General features: G+C 48.1%; 1 protein-coding gene across 2 annotated transcripts in view; it reads right to left on the bottom strand.

Moving 5' to 3' along the window:
* GRID1 (glutamate ionotropic receptor delta type subunit 1) overlaps positions 1–15,223 on the bottom strand; it is a 770,306-nt gene that overhangs the window by 585,104 nt on the left and 169,979 nt on the right. For both annotated transcript variants that reach the window (XM_017508524.2, XM_017508525.2), the window contains exon 3: positions 11,687–11,971. In XM_017508524.2, coding sequence (XP_017364013.1) covers positions 11,687–11,971 — 285 coding nt within the window. The remainder of the gene's footprint in view (positions 1–11,686; positions 11,972–15,223) is intronic.

The raw sequence follows: 15,223 nt of genomic DNA, 5'->3' as shown, positions 1-15,223 counted from the left end.
CAAAAATCCCAAAGCAAAGAAAGCACAGTGGTCTGACCTTCCACATCTTCCCACTCCCCTTTAGAATACAAGGCAGCCCCTCTTGGGAACCCCTCACGTTGGGCTGGTCTCTGCTCAGCCCTTTTCACCCCATCAGGACTCTAGCCAGCTGCCAGAGCTCATGAAGGCCTCCCCAGGCTCTGCTGGGGCTCTGTGGCAAGCACTGCACAGCCCCCATCACACCCCTTGTCCCACCTACAGCAGTTGCTGTCAGGGCAGGGACCATGCCTACCTTGCTCTCCTCCCGAGCCCCACCCAGCACCTACAACTGCAAAGGCCTTCAGTGGATATTTGTCCAGCGGAATTGAACTGAATGGACACACGAAGCCTCACTCTGTGGACAGCAAGAAGTGCTGAAACACACAACCCTTGCTGTGACCCACTTCAAGGTCAGCCCAGAGGAAGCTTAGGCAGGAGCAAGTCCTGTCCTTACCCTCTTCCAGGACTGATAAGTTTCAGCTTGGGATCAGCTGAGCCATAAGAAGGCCACACCCCACAGTCAGCGACTGCTTAACTAAGAAACAGCCAAGCAAAACCCACTTCTGCATTTGCTGCAAAGGTTGAGCCGGAATTGCCAACCATTCTGTCCTTCAGGGTCTCCTGCAGAGATCAGGTCCCTTGGGGAGGATTCTTTGCAGTGCTGAGGGGGGCCTCATCCCTCTGCTTCCTCCCAGCCAGAGACTCAGGGGCCCTGTAGCCTGTGGGCATCAGAAAAGCATGACCACAGCCATCCTTGGCACATCTTGATTTTCTAATGCTCCTGCTTTCTTAAACTCAGTGACTCTCTAAGCACCATTAGAAGCCCCCGCAAATTCTCTCTGGGTGTGTGCAGGAAATAAACAAATAAGCAAACAGGCAGACAATGCAACCTAAAACAATCAAACCAAAAATCAGAGGCAGCATGCCAGGCTCATGTACAGCCTCCTACCCTGGCTAGGGGTTGGCAGCAAGTGAGCCCCCGCAGCCACCACGCCATCGGGTGGGTAAGAGGATAACTTCCAGAAAGGAACTGTGTACATGAAGGGCTGAGATAAGACATAATGCTATCCACATGGCTGTGTCTGGGCGTGGCCTCCACCTTTTGGTTCTAAGTGGCCTTGTCACCACTCCCAGAGCCTTCCGCAGGAAATACAGGGCAGGCAGCTGCCACCTGGATCAAAACCACCAGGCTTCCTGCAGTGCAGAACTAGCCACACAAGGTAAAGGCAGTTTCATCCTTTTAACATTCCAGAGCAATGCAACCAGAGAGCGCAGGCTTCCGTTTTTGAGCATCCTTACCAGACAGGAGAAAGTTCAAACAGAGGACAAGCCTCGGCATCACAGCACATGCCTCGCATCAGAAGAAGAAAAACCTGCAACAGATACAGCAACCTGGCCTCTGAGACCACAAGCGCAGCTTCCTTTCCATGGACCCCTTCCTCCTTTCCCATAAGCTGCTGACCCTCCAAACACCTTCTCCCTCCCAAATATGCCATGCCATTCCCACCCTGGCATTTTAGTCACAGGTTTCCTCCACCTGCAGAAGCTCTCTTGCTCCCAGCTGTAATTCACAACCCACTGCCTCCCAAGACAGAGTTGGGGCCCCAGGCTTCAAGGTTCCCAGCACAGTTTGTTCAGCACTTAGCTCAATCACAAATCACAGGACTTGTACCGAGCATTGTCCTGGGTACTGTGGAGAAAAAAAAAAAAAAAAAAAAAAAAAAAAAATACGTATGAAAAAAAAAAAAAAAAAAAAGCAAGAAAGGGTCTGGGAACTCGGGGAGTGCAATCACGCTCAAATCTATCACTTCATTTCATTTCAGCCTCACAGAAACTCTCTACAGTAGGTGTTTTTATTATCCCCACTACCAAAGTGGGAAAATAAAGGATCAGAAAGAGTTGTCAATGTGCCCAGAAGCACGTTAGAAAAAGACGAAGTCAGGGAGAGACTGAGTCTTCCAATACAAGCCAGGCTCACCCACCAGACCTCAGCAGCACCGTTCCCATCTCATTGTGATTCACAAGTGTTTTGCAGTCTTCTTGCCTTGAAGCTATGAGAAGAGCCTCCTCAGGAAGTGGGTACATCTAAGCTACCATCCAGTCCTGACCTCTGGCATACACAGGCACAGTTACACACTTGATAAAGAGGAAGGTATAGACAGAAACACAGCAGGCTGTACAAGCCAGTTCTCTGCTGAAAGTGGAAAAGGGAAGGGCTTTGCCTTTGCACATCCTCGGACTCCACAGAAAATGTATATTACTGCTGTAATTGGAAAACTCAAGGAAAGAAACAAATGCTCCTTGGCCAACAAATGGGCAATGAAATATCCCCAAAATATCAATTCATTCATTCATTCATCAAATGTTTAATGAGCACCTACTAAACTTTAGGTGCTGTTCTAAATGCTGTAGATCCAGTATCATTCACCTAACCAAACAAAACTGCCTGTCTGCATGAAACTCACATTCTAGTTGGGGAAAGACAGACATCAAAAACTGAGGAAATGGGAATGAATTCAATGGAAAAAATAAGGCAAAAAGGGGGAAAGGGGTGCCAAGAGAAAATAGAGTTCCATTTTTAAATGAATTGGAAAGGGAAGGCCCCACGGGACAGATGGAATTGAAGCAAAGTCCTGAAGGTGGGGAAGCAGCTTGCAGACGTCTGCACATGCAGGAAGAATGTCCCAGGCAGAGGGAACAGCCAGCCCAAAGCCTCTGCAGCAGGCTGTGCTGGGCACACTCACAGAGCAGCAAGGAGCTGGAGGCGAGCGGATGGGGAGCAGACAGGGAGTGGGAGGAGGGGAGGTCCCATCTGGACCAGTGGTTTTTCCAGCAGTCTGCAGTCACATCTCACTGGTACCCTTCCTAGAATTCTGGTGTTTAACAACACATCTCCCTTGTTCCCTCTCATGTGTGGGGTGAAGGAGGCCCGGGGAGGGTGGGTCTGGCAGGACAGGATGTCAACAGGAGCCCGCATTGGTCCTGCAAGGGCACAAGTGTGTTGAGAAGAGGAAACGAGGGAAGATCTGGCCAAGTTCTTGCTCCCTCAACTCTGGCAGGACCTAGCTGCACACTGGGGCATGTGTGGAAGATGGCACAGCCTCACTTTCCAGTCCTTTATCCACGCCTGCATCAGGCATCTCCTCATGTCTCCAGATGCATTCTGGAATCTGACGGAGGGGTGAGGGAACTTCAGAGTTAATAAACTTTAATCTAGCGCACGCTACAATTAAGGCGCCCCAATGTACAGTTACTTTGTAATTAGATCGAAGAACAAAACCCAGAATACTTGTCTGTGTAAAGTTATTGTCAAACTTCTTCTGTAGGCTTCCTAGCAATTAAACCCACTTATTCATTTCGTCTGGAAAAAGTATGTATTACTTCAATTTAAACTAATGCCATAATGATCCAATGGGTGTTATTAATGAGATCGGCCATGGCAGCACAGTCAACCGGCCTGCTTTTTCAGGAGCTGCAAAAGAGACGTCAGCAAGGAGCATTGATTAAAAAAACATTTGCCCTAATAATTCCCTTTCTTCCAGGGAATTTTTCTTCAGGAAGACTCTGAGAGCCCAATAGATATTTGCTAAGAAAACCAGTTTAGCTGTCCAGCTTAGAAGGCGTGATGGCTCATCAAAGCCACCTGTGACTGTGCAGGGAGACCCTGGGGAACCCTGGGCGGCTCAGCTGCTCCATAGGGCAAGGCATGTACCCTGCAGGTGAGAAAGCTGACGCCCAAGCTCTCTCTGTTTCCCCAAGCACCAAGAACACAACCAAAACACAGCTGTGTTCTGAACTGCAGAATAAGCCAGGACTGGGATTCCCCAGGCCTCCCGTGGGAAGCCAAGGAAGAATGGTCAGCAATGGAACCACCACTGGGTACAGCTTCTGAGTAGTAAGTCTTACTGAGCAGTTAGCATTCACCGGGTACTAAGCTAAGCCCTGACATCTATTGACTCATTTAATCCACACATTGACCTCATCAGGCAGGAATGAGTATTGTATCCCAATTTTACAAATGAGAAAACTGTTACACAGAGAGGTTGAATAATTTGTCCAATGTCACACAGCTATGGCGGCAGAGCTGGGATTCAACAAGAAGACTGCTCGGGAGCCCATGTCTCTAACTATTAAACACAAGGGTTAGCCTGAGCCTGACTGGAGGAGCAAACAGACAAATCTCCTGCACCAAGATTCTACCAACATTGCCTAGTGCGCACACCCCCTGCTGTGAGGGAAGAATGCTGGTTCCTGCCACTCCTGGTCCCCACACATGCTTTGTTGTGATCATACAGACCACTTCCCATGTGCCAGGCACTCTACAGGCTGCTTTGCCCTTACAGCTCAGAAATTACCCTATAGATGAGGAAGCTGAAGCTCAGAGACAATCACATTGCCCAGGAAGCAGGAGGCAGAGAAGGGTGACGATCCATGCTTACTTTTTTATTTGCTCATTTATCTTTTGCCCTTGATACAAAACTAAAAATGTACGAGAAGTTATGCTGTGAAAAATTCATCTCCCATCCCTGTCCAAGCCACTGGGTTTCCCTCCCTTAAGTAGCATTTCCTTGAGTGACCGTGTGTGTCCACTCAGGTACACACACACAGAAGCTCACTTGTACACAAAGCAACACCCATGGCACCATTCTAACTTCTCTACTGTCAGCTAACAGCACCACGTTTGGAATGACTGCCATTCAATACATAAGGAACTAGAGTTTCCGTTAAACGTACATAGCATAATATATTTAACCAATTTGTTGAACAAAGACATTTGGGTTGTTGCTAGTTTCTGATGTCATCCACGATGCCACAATAAATCTCTGTACATTAAGCAAAGACTCCCCCACAGTGTTTGCTCTCCACAGCTTTGCCAAGATGCTGTGAACAGAGCTGTGGACCCTTTGGGAACCAGACCTGGTCAGCCCCCGACTCACTAGCCACATGACCTACAGCAAATCCTTTCACTTCTCTGAGTACAGAACCCGTCATGTGGGGCTGCCGTTGGGATGATGTGAGCAAGGGCAGATCATGCTCTCTCAGGGTGCCCAGCACAAAGCAAGGGCTAAAGAGACCGCAGCTGTTACCTGCTGGCATGACACCTGGGTCATCTAGGAAATTCAGGCCCTGCCTCTGGCTTACACTCTGGGGCTATGGTTTGTCCTAAGTCAGATCATCATTCCTGAGCATGTGTTAGTTTCTGTCCTTCTGTTTGCAGCCAGTGACTTCAGACAGGAGGCAGTGAAAGGACCACAGCCTTCTAGAAATGACCCCATTGCCTTTGTCTGTCTTCAGATCTCTGGACTGGGTGTAAAGAGCAGGACCACAGAGTGCAACCCGGGTAGCAAGGTATGGCTCCCAGGGATTTCTGGGGATTCTGATCATCTTTAAAAAAAAAAAAAAAAAAAAAAAGCCTGCTCCGACTGTCTCTCCAATCTCATCCCTAGCCAATTTCCATATTCCAGCCACATGATCTTTCCTCCTCTCCACGGCCCCCAGCCCTTTCCTCTGGGAAAAGGGAAGCAAGCTCTCCCCTCTGCTTAGAACACTCTTCCTATACCTCCAGCCCTCCATGCCCTTTGCTTGCCTAACAAAAAATAAAAGCTACTCCTATTTAAGTACCTGCTTAAATGTCACCTCTTCCAGGAAGCTCTTCCTAACCACTCTGCCATAGGCTGCACTGAATTTGCATGAGAATTCTCCAGTTGCCACCAAGAACAAGATTGATCCAAAGGCATGGCAAAGTGGAGCAGTGTCAGGGTGGAAGGAATGTCAGTCCACAGCTGCCGAAAGAGGTAGGCTCACGGCTGGGGGCAGGGGTGGGAGGCAGGGCTTGAGCCAGGCCCTGGCTGTGGATACCTAGCCAGAAGGACAATATCTGCTCTCCATATAGAAAGGGAGGTTTTGGCAGGAAAATTCCTTTCTAACATTTGGGTAGAAAAGAACTTCTTAAACAAGACAAGCAAGAGAGCTAGCCATAAATAAAGTTGAATACATTTGACAACAATACAATGAAGACTTTCTGTTCACTAAGACAAACAATTAACTTGAAGAAGACATTACCACACTTAAAAAGAAAAGGCTCAATTTTAAAAACAGACAAATAAATATCAACTACAAATAGGTGTTTCATAGAAGAAAAAATAAAAGCCCATAAAGATATGGGCATAAAGATGCCCAACCTCATCTATCATCAAGAAAATGTAAATTAAAATCAAAATAAGGTTACGTTTTGCACTAGAAACCTAAAAGTAACAACAAGACAAGTGTTTGTGAGGTTGGGGGTCTTGGAGGACTCTCACATATTACAGATGATAGTGTGAATAGACAGAAATGCTTTGGAAGACAGTTTGTTCTAACCTAATAAAGGGAAAGATGCACTGATCCAAGAGTCCAGCAATTCTGCTCCTCAGAATAGACCGTGGAAAGCTCTTGCACACAAAAAAAGACAAATATGAGAATGTTCCTACCAGTGTCGTTGGTCATAACAAAATCCTGGGAACAACCCAAATGCCATGGACAATAAGGTGGATAAGTAAATCAGGGCATACAACACAGCAGTAAAAATGATTAATACACCCACCTGCCTCAAGCAGATGAATCTCAAAAACCTAATGCTGAGTGGGAAAAAAAAAAATCACAGAAGTGTTACTCCACATATATGAGTCGTAAACCAACCAAGTAAACATTGTGTATTTTAGGCCCTATACTTGTATGATAAAACTATCAAGGAATGGAGCTGGAAGCTTCTAATCTAAGCCAACTAACACGGGAACAGAAAACCAAATACAGCATGTTCTGGCTTATAAGTGGGAGCTAAATGATGACAACCCATGGACACACAGAGGGGAAAAACACACGCTGGGGCCAATGGGAGGGTGGAGAGTGGAGGGTGGGAAGAGGGAGAGAATCAAGAAAAACAACAAATGGGTACTAGGCTTACTACCTTGGTGATGAAATAACCTATACAACAAACTCCCACAACACCAGTTTACCTACGTAACAAACTTGCACTTGTACCCCTAAGCCTAAAATAAAAGTTTTTTTAAAAAGACATTGGCTTAGGATCCTCTAAAACAGTGAAATGCATGTACAGTGTTTTAAATATATGAGGCATAAATTTAAAATTTCCATGTTTAGATACAACTTGGCAAAACTTCAGGCACATAAAAAGAAAAAAAAAACTACCAAGGAAAGTGAGGGACTCGTTATCACACAATCAGGAGAGTGGTTAATTCCCTCTGTAGGGGAGACATGGGCAGGGTGAAGCACACAAGGGCTCCTTGATATTTTTTAAACTGATTGTGGGTTCATGAATGTTCATGCTCTTAGTCTTTTAACTGAACATATACATCGTAACCACATGTAGCTTTCAATTAAAAAAAATAATTTTTAAACTAGCACAAATAGATAATGGTCACTCATACAGAGCCCCGATGTTGTGTTTCTGTGGAATCCCAGCTCCCAACACATCCCAGGCCTGCAAGCTATCCCAGTGGCTAAGAAGGGACTGCCATGCCCTAGAGATGCCCCTGGGCTCTGACTTCCAATGCCAGCCCAGGCAGCATTAGCCAGGTTACTCCACCCATCTGTATCTTCATCGAAAATGAGTGCCTAGGAAAATACCTGGTTGTGGTAGGGATTCCATGAATATTTGTTGAATGAATGAGTCAATGACATCTAAGAGCTCATCATAATTACAACCTTCATCCAAATTTATTCACTAGAGGGAAATTGTGGATACAGCTACTAGCACCCGCCACACACCCCCTGCCAAGGCATACACATATGAATATCCCAGCATTTGAAGTGGCAACTCAGAAAGTTCTCCATTCTTTTCGATCCAAACTTTTGGTATTTTAATGCTGCAAATTTTCTCTCTCAAATGTCATCTTCTCTTTTATTTTTCCTTTCACTGTCACAACAAGCACAAAAGTATTTTCAGTGGAATTTTACCAAATGGCACAGCTCACATTTTGTAAACCATATACATACCAACTCCTCTCTCACTCTTCTGCCAAATTCTGTCTTGGAGCTCATGGCTTTTCCTGCTCTGATCTCCAACTCCTGACTCAAATGCCCAGTCCTCAGGCTCTACCTGGAGCAGGACATTTCTGAGTTTAAGGGGAGGCTGATGGGCAGATGAGAAAGAATCAGGCCTCACCCCACAAAGGAGGGAGCCTATGTATGGGAGTCACTAAAGTGACTGCACCAGCCTAGAGCATGCCATGTCTCTTCCAAACTACCTCCCTCTTTCTTGGCATCGACTGTCTGGCTGGGGACAGGAGTAGGAAGCTAAAGCCTAGTAAGACCAAATTACAGAAATAGGATGATGCCTTGGCTAAATGCATGGGTACTAAAGTTAAAAAGAACATTTCTGAGCCTCATTTTCCTCATCTGTAAAATGCAGCAATAATCCTGCCTCAGAGGGCTGTTGGGTGGTTAGAATGAAGTAAAATACACAAAGGTACTTGCAGATCAGCATTGAAAAAAGTTGCTATATTCCCAAACCGCTTCTGTTTGACTTTGGAAAGAATAGAACAGTCTTTACACTTAATTTGCTTTTTAATTGGGCTCATCCGAAGCTAGTACTGCAGTGAGTCAGTGGGGGTGCAGGGGGCTTGAGGCACTCAGAGACACCATTTGTCTTGGCTATATTGGCAATATGTAGCCACCCACAAGTGACACGAGGACAGGCCACACCCAGCCATGCCGAGGGAGCAGCCACACTCACACTCCGAGGGCTGGATGTGCTGCATCAAACAGCAGATAGGCTGAGCTGCCTTGGCTCACCTAACACAGGCATGTTGGCAATGGGCAGGGGCTGGGCTGGGCATGAGGGGAAAGCCAGGACAAGCACTGGGCACTGGGTTAAAATTTTACAGAAAATGTGTAGGGGCAGAAACCAATCCTCAATGCTTGTCATACCAGGGCAGGCAAAGGCAGGAGGTCCTGCACAGAATCCAATAAGAGTTCTCCGGCCTCCAGGAAGCCGAGAGTCAGAAGGGCTGGCACCCTGGACAGCGCCATGGTCACACAGGCTCTGATGCTGTCTTCTGACAGAGAAGCCCAGCTCAGGGGTGCTCCATTCACCTCCATGCTCTGGGTCTGAACCAGTAAACATGGCAGGTTTCTGCCAATCCCTCTCTTGCACGATAGAAGCCTCACAGACCAATCATGGTGTTTTCTACTGCTGAGCCCAGACACGGCCTCAGAATCCTTCCCAGCACAGCTCCCTAGAAGCCTCAACCAACCACCTGCAGTGGTCCACCAGATGAAAACTACCGGTCACCCGGTGTCTTTATGGAATTACTGATAAGGAGCAGTCTGGTTGGAAACTAACTTCAACCCCACTAAAGGTAGCAAAGGTGCCCATGTCAGAAAAGAGGAACACAGCTTTTGGTGCCATTGGAGATTCTGAGTTGGGGACAGAAGAGGGGCAGGGGAGTGTCTGCAGCATAAAATCTGTTTCCCAGCCTGCCCCCTTCCCTGCCACCTCATACTCAGAGGTCAGTCTATCCAGTAACCTTGTCTTTCTCCCCACTCCTCCTTTGTCTTGTGTGAAAATGGCTTGAAAACTCCATGTCTCCATCCACAAATGTGTCAGGGAGCTACTCTGTGCCAGGCACCACGTGGGCAGCAGGGCCACAGTGGTGGGAAGCACACAGCCACTCTCCTGGAGCTCACTGCCTCACCAGCAAGTCCAGCACTCATGGAGGACCAGCCCTCACGAGAGTCAGGACAAGCCAAGAGCAGGCTGAGGGCAGGATGAGCATGTCTGCAAGAGTGTAACAAAGCTGCCAGCTCTGTAAGACAGGTGGCGCTCAGGGACATCTTTCTCTGAGGACCTTGAGTGGAGTGAGGGTAAGGAGTGTAACAAGAAAACAGGACTTGGCCAAGTGCCACCAGGCCTTGTTTAGTCTGCAGGAGTCGCAGGAGCCCAGACAGATGGGCAGGCTAGAGAGCGGATCATCTGCCCTCGCAGCGGCTGAGGCTCCCATTAAGGTCCCCTCCCAGGCTCTAGGGGAAAACTGTGTCTGCAGGCCAGAGTGGAAACAAAGCAATGGTGCCCAGAGAAAGTGGGGTGGGAAGGGCCTGGGCACACTGGACGACAGCACCCCCATCCCTGGCAGCGTGCACACCTTTCCACAGGGCCCAGCCTCAGAGCAGGCTGGACTTTGGGATTCAGCCACCAGCCCCAAGTGTACTCAGGGGAAGGTCTGGCCCCTGCAAGATCGGGCACCTCGGGGCAGTTACAACATCACCAACTCCTCCCAAAAGGCCAGGGGCTGAGCAAGAGTGGGAGGGTGGGAGGGAGAGGCCAGGTCCTGGACAGAATCCAGTCAGGTCCCGCCCTTGTCCCCATCCACCTCATCTTTATTTCAGCACAGTGACTGTTTGCTCTTTCAATTCTTCCTGGAAGACTCCAAACAGCATATTTGCTCAAGAGCTGAGGACAACATTCCAGTCTTAGAGAAGAGTATTTAAGCAAATGCAAACATATGCTGACTTCTTTTCTTAGTTACATTCTTGGCAAAGAAATTATATCACCAAGAGACGAAATGGGACTTTCGAAGGTCCACCCATTCCATCCTGGCACCGGCCGTGGGGCTGCCAACCCTCATCAGTCCCCCACACCCTCTAACACGTTATGGGGGTGGCTGTGGCTATAAAGGGGTAGCATAGGGATCCTTGTGAGGGAACTGCTCTGTATCCTGACTGGTGGTCACAGGAATCCACACATGTGATTTTAAAAATGCACAGCGGTAAATCCACACCTGCAAGAACACGTGCACTACTGAAATATGAACAAGGCCTACAGGCTGTATCAAATTCTGGTTGCAATAGTATACTATAGCTATGCAGGATGGAACCATAGGGGAACCTGGGGGAAGGGCACACTGGATCTCTCTGGATTGCTCCTTATAATTGTATGTAAATCTAAATTATCTCATAATTTTAAAAAGCATTGTTTATACACTTAACATGGAAACCATTCTATCTCAGGACTAGGACTAGTCTGTTTTTACAAGGCAGCCATAAGAAAACCTGAAGCCATTTCTCCAAAGCCCATTTTGTGGCTTCCTAACAAGCAAATCATGATGTGCTTTCATATGAGAGGCCTTCGAAGAAGCCATGCCCAGCCCTACCCAGTGTCCCCAACCCAGCAACCCCAGCCTGGCGCTATGACACTTGGGGCATTCATCCCCCTAACCTTTGCCCCAGCCTGGGACCCTGAAACTGAAGGCAGACTGGGATAGATGGAAGCAAGGAGCCAGGAAGGCCCGGCAACCGTCCAGTGTGAAGGGCACTCTTTGGAGAGGAGACCTCCAGGAGGACCCATGCTGGCTGGCCTCACCCCTGCCAGCACACAGCCTTTTGGATCCCTGCCAGCAGTTTATTAATAACTTATTGAAACCTCCAAGATGATTCAAACTTCAGCCATCATGATAAGGTGTTGTTGCTAGGCAACTTTAGTCCCTATCTATGGAGCTGTTGTTGCAGCTCTTCTCCCTCTCATGAAGCTCAAGGTTTGACCCTATCACCTGGAGGCTCACTCAGCACAGACCACCCACTACCCGTCCACAGCCCCAGCCTCCCTCAGATCTCCCAGCACCTGGCCATCCCTGTCCCTGAGCAGCCCCGGCTCGCCCACCTGACAACTCACCGTACTCGCTGTCGTAGAACATGACAAACTTCTGCCAGCGCAGCTCCGTCACCAGCCTGAGCATGACGTCATTGAGGCGGACAGGTGGTCTCGAAGCCAGTGTGTAGGCCTCACCGTCGGGGCTGGGGTTCAGGTGGCAGGCGGTGCGTGGCGACCCCCCAGGGTTGCGCTGGACAAAGAGGTGTGGGATGTGCATGGCATCTGTGAGGGACTGCAGGGCGTTGGCAGATGCACAGCCAGTGGACGTGACCAAAGCCAAAATCCCCTGGGTCATGAGGTCACAGGCTAGAAAGAGAGGGGAGAGAGAGGGAGGGGTCAGCATCAGGGTGATGCTGCACCAGCTTCAACCCACAGGCCCCATGCCCCGCAGCTCATGACCACGACTCGCAAGAGAGGCTGCCTGCCTCCAGGACCAAGAACCATCCCGGGCCAGGCCAGCAACTCTCATGAGCACAGCCTCACTGACATCCTTGGTGAAAATGCCAGCTAGACATTCTTATACCCATTTAACACAAGAAAATAGTGGTAAAAAGGGGCAAAAACATTTGCCCTAGGCTTCTCAAGGAAGGATGGTAGAGCACAGATCCATCCCAAATCTGCCTGACTCACCCAACTGAGCTGTGAAATTAGCCATCCTGTTTCCCGCCTAGGACTATGAGCCCTTTCAGAGCCAAAAAGTCGTTGTGTTGATCTTTGTAACCCCATGCCTAGCCATGGGCAGAGAATATACTGTGTGCTCTATAACTGTTGACTGAACTGATTGGGACTCACAGGACTGAGTAACTTCAGAAAGTCAGGGAGGCACTGACCCCAGAGGACCCAGGATGTAGGGAAGGAAAAAAAAGAAAAGAAACCCCAGGTCTTCTGGCCAAGTCCACTTGATCCATATCATAAAAATACTGGGCCAAACCCCAGATGAAGCAATTGTTTCAGAAGAATTATTCAAAAGCCACTTGACAATAACAAAGAAAGATGCTCTCGCTACTCAGGCAGTTACCGTAGGTGTGGAGGAGGAACATGTCAGAGGCTCCAGCAGCCGCTTCTAGGGTGGCAGGCTCAGGGGCTCCTCTTTCCAAGTCCTCCTGTAACTGCAAGAGGCGCCCCCTGTAACCACGTGCCTACACCTTCTTGGGACATCAACCAATTAATAAAAAGATGCACCTCCCAACGCCCCAAACCACTGCACCAGTTTTGAAGCAAACATTTCTTACTAATGGTTTATGTGATAGCAAGGATGTGGAGAAGCAGATGCAGTTTCAAAACACAGCCTGTGAATGGCAACAGGCCATCTGCCGCAAGCGGCAGACTTTGAACAACTTTGACAATGCAGTTCTTTCGGTCAAGAGCCCTTGGGTTTATGTAATGCCTCAGATAAGGCTGGGAGAGGGAGAGAAGAACAGGGAAACTGACCCCAGGGAGCAAGGCAGTGGGAGGCTGGAGAAAGTGTGGGAAGGGAAGGGTCCCCCGACACTCTAGCAACAAAAACCAGCCACCCCCTATGCAAGTGTGCTTGCCTTGCACTAGCACAAGCACCAGCAGGAGCAGCAGCCGGACAAGAACCCAAATCCCATGGTTCTCTCCTCTTCAAGGCCAGCGGCAGGGGGTGGCTAAACAAGGGATGATGAGGTCTCTCTTGGGAATCTCACAGTCCCCCTGATGCCCTGGCACCCTCCTACCCCAGCTCCAGTCAGGTAAGTTCTCTCCTAAACAGAAATCCATTGTGTGTTCTGTTTAAAGCCCTGCTGTGTTCCCCTAAGAGCCTTAGGGATAAAGTTAAAGTCCACTCCTGAAAGGGTAGTCTTGCAAGCTCCCATCCCTGCAGCCTCACGCTCCTCACCATACCCTTGTCTGCTACATCTCAACCAACTGCCCACCCTGGACGCTCAAACTCACCTCTTCAATCTTGATGCTCACTCTTGCTTCAGGACTCAGACTCAGCATCCCCAGACTGGCCCATGACCCTTGTGGCATGATCCCCTTCCCTGCACTTCCCCTGTCATGGGCTACATGTTACCTGTGTTATTGGCTAGCTCTCCAACTTGACCCAGGCTTCAGGAAGACAGGGATCATGCCTGCTCTGTTCACCATCTTTTCCCAGGCACATGCTATGCCCATCTCACAACAGGCAATAAAGACTCATGCAAGAATGCTATGCAAGAATTTCCATGGCCCCAGTCAAAAATTCCTCTCTGGGCACCTGTCCCAACCATAGGAACAGCACTCTATCCAAAACCATTCAGAGAGAGGACGCTCTCCGTACTGTTGGCATATTGCTAATGATCTAAAAGATGCAAATAGGTGAGTGATTATGAAAGTGCCCCATTAGCTGAAAGCGTATACAGACTTTAAAATTTTCATGAAGATACTACAATAACATGGGAAAGTGCCTGTCATAAAATAGGTATGTGAAAGTAATACAAAATTGTATGCATTTTATGATATCAATTAAATAAAACATCAACATGCATGAAAGAAAAGCCAGAAGGAAATATTGCAAAATGTTCAGTGACTGCAGTTTAGAAGAGACCTGAATGTGGTTTTCTTTCTTTTCTATATTTTGCCAAAATTTTGTGACATAAACAGATAATTCCTTTTAAAAAGAAAAATAGTCCTCTGATAATGGATAAGTAGGAAAACTACGTAGGAGAAAGAACTACTGTGTGAGAACTGCCTCTGTGCCAAATTCTCTTGGTGTCCTTTGTCCACGTGAATTCACAGTATTCTCAGGACATTCGAGTAGAGTAGGTATCATTGTATCCATTTTCCAGATAATGAGATGTGAGGCCACACAATGAACACTGCCACAGACATGGGGAAAATGCTTCTGAGAGGTGGCCACGTGAAAATACCAGGGTACAAAATTATATGCTAACTATGGTTACAGCTAGGCAGAAAGCACGCCCATGAAAACGGCAAGAAAAAATACTAAAGGCTAAGGCGCTATGACAACGCATATTTTTTTTCTTGTGCATACTCTCTTTAATGCCAATACATTTACGATCTTAAAATGCAATTGTATATGATAAACTGTATATCCCTGGGACATAAATTGTCCAGGAACTCCAACACTCTATGGAATTGTCCTATCCCAAGACTCCTATGGAATTGTCCTATCCCAATCCTCCTTGCAGCCATCAGTCACTTTTGGCTCTTGTTGCCCCACCTGCCCAGCTCCCTCCCAGGTCATCATCTGTCCCCATTCCATATATGTCAGGTTGCAAAACCTCTCTGAGCCTCCGTTTTCCCTCAGGGCACACATGCCACTGGCTCCTGCACTCCTGGATGTCTCATACATATACTTGGTATCCCTCCCCCCGCCCACATGCCAGCCCCTGCCCTAAGCACTGTCAGGGGGAAGAGCAGGATAACCAATGGTCCCATCTTTCAGAAGCTTAGGATCCACCGAGGAGACAGATTCTGCAGCTCAACCGGAGGAAAGAGAGAGGAAGCTTCCTGGGACACAGAGGAGGGTAGATTCATCTGCAGTTGGCACCAGGGCCTCAAAGAAAGGAAAGGATTTAGAACCCTTCAGGGTAC

The sequence above is a fragment of the Cebus imitator genome, unplaced genomic scaffold (assembly GCF_001604975.1).
Source record: "Cebus imitator isolate Cc_AM_T3 unplaced genomic scaffold, Cebus_imitator-1.0 Scaffold393, whole genome shotgun sequence".
In the NCBI taxonomy this organism is placed as follows: domain Eukaryota; kingdom Metazoa; phylum Chordata; class Mammalia; order Primates; family Cebidae; genus Cebus; species Cebus imitator.
This window is presented reverse-complemented; position numbering and strand designations above follow the sequence as displayed.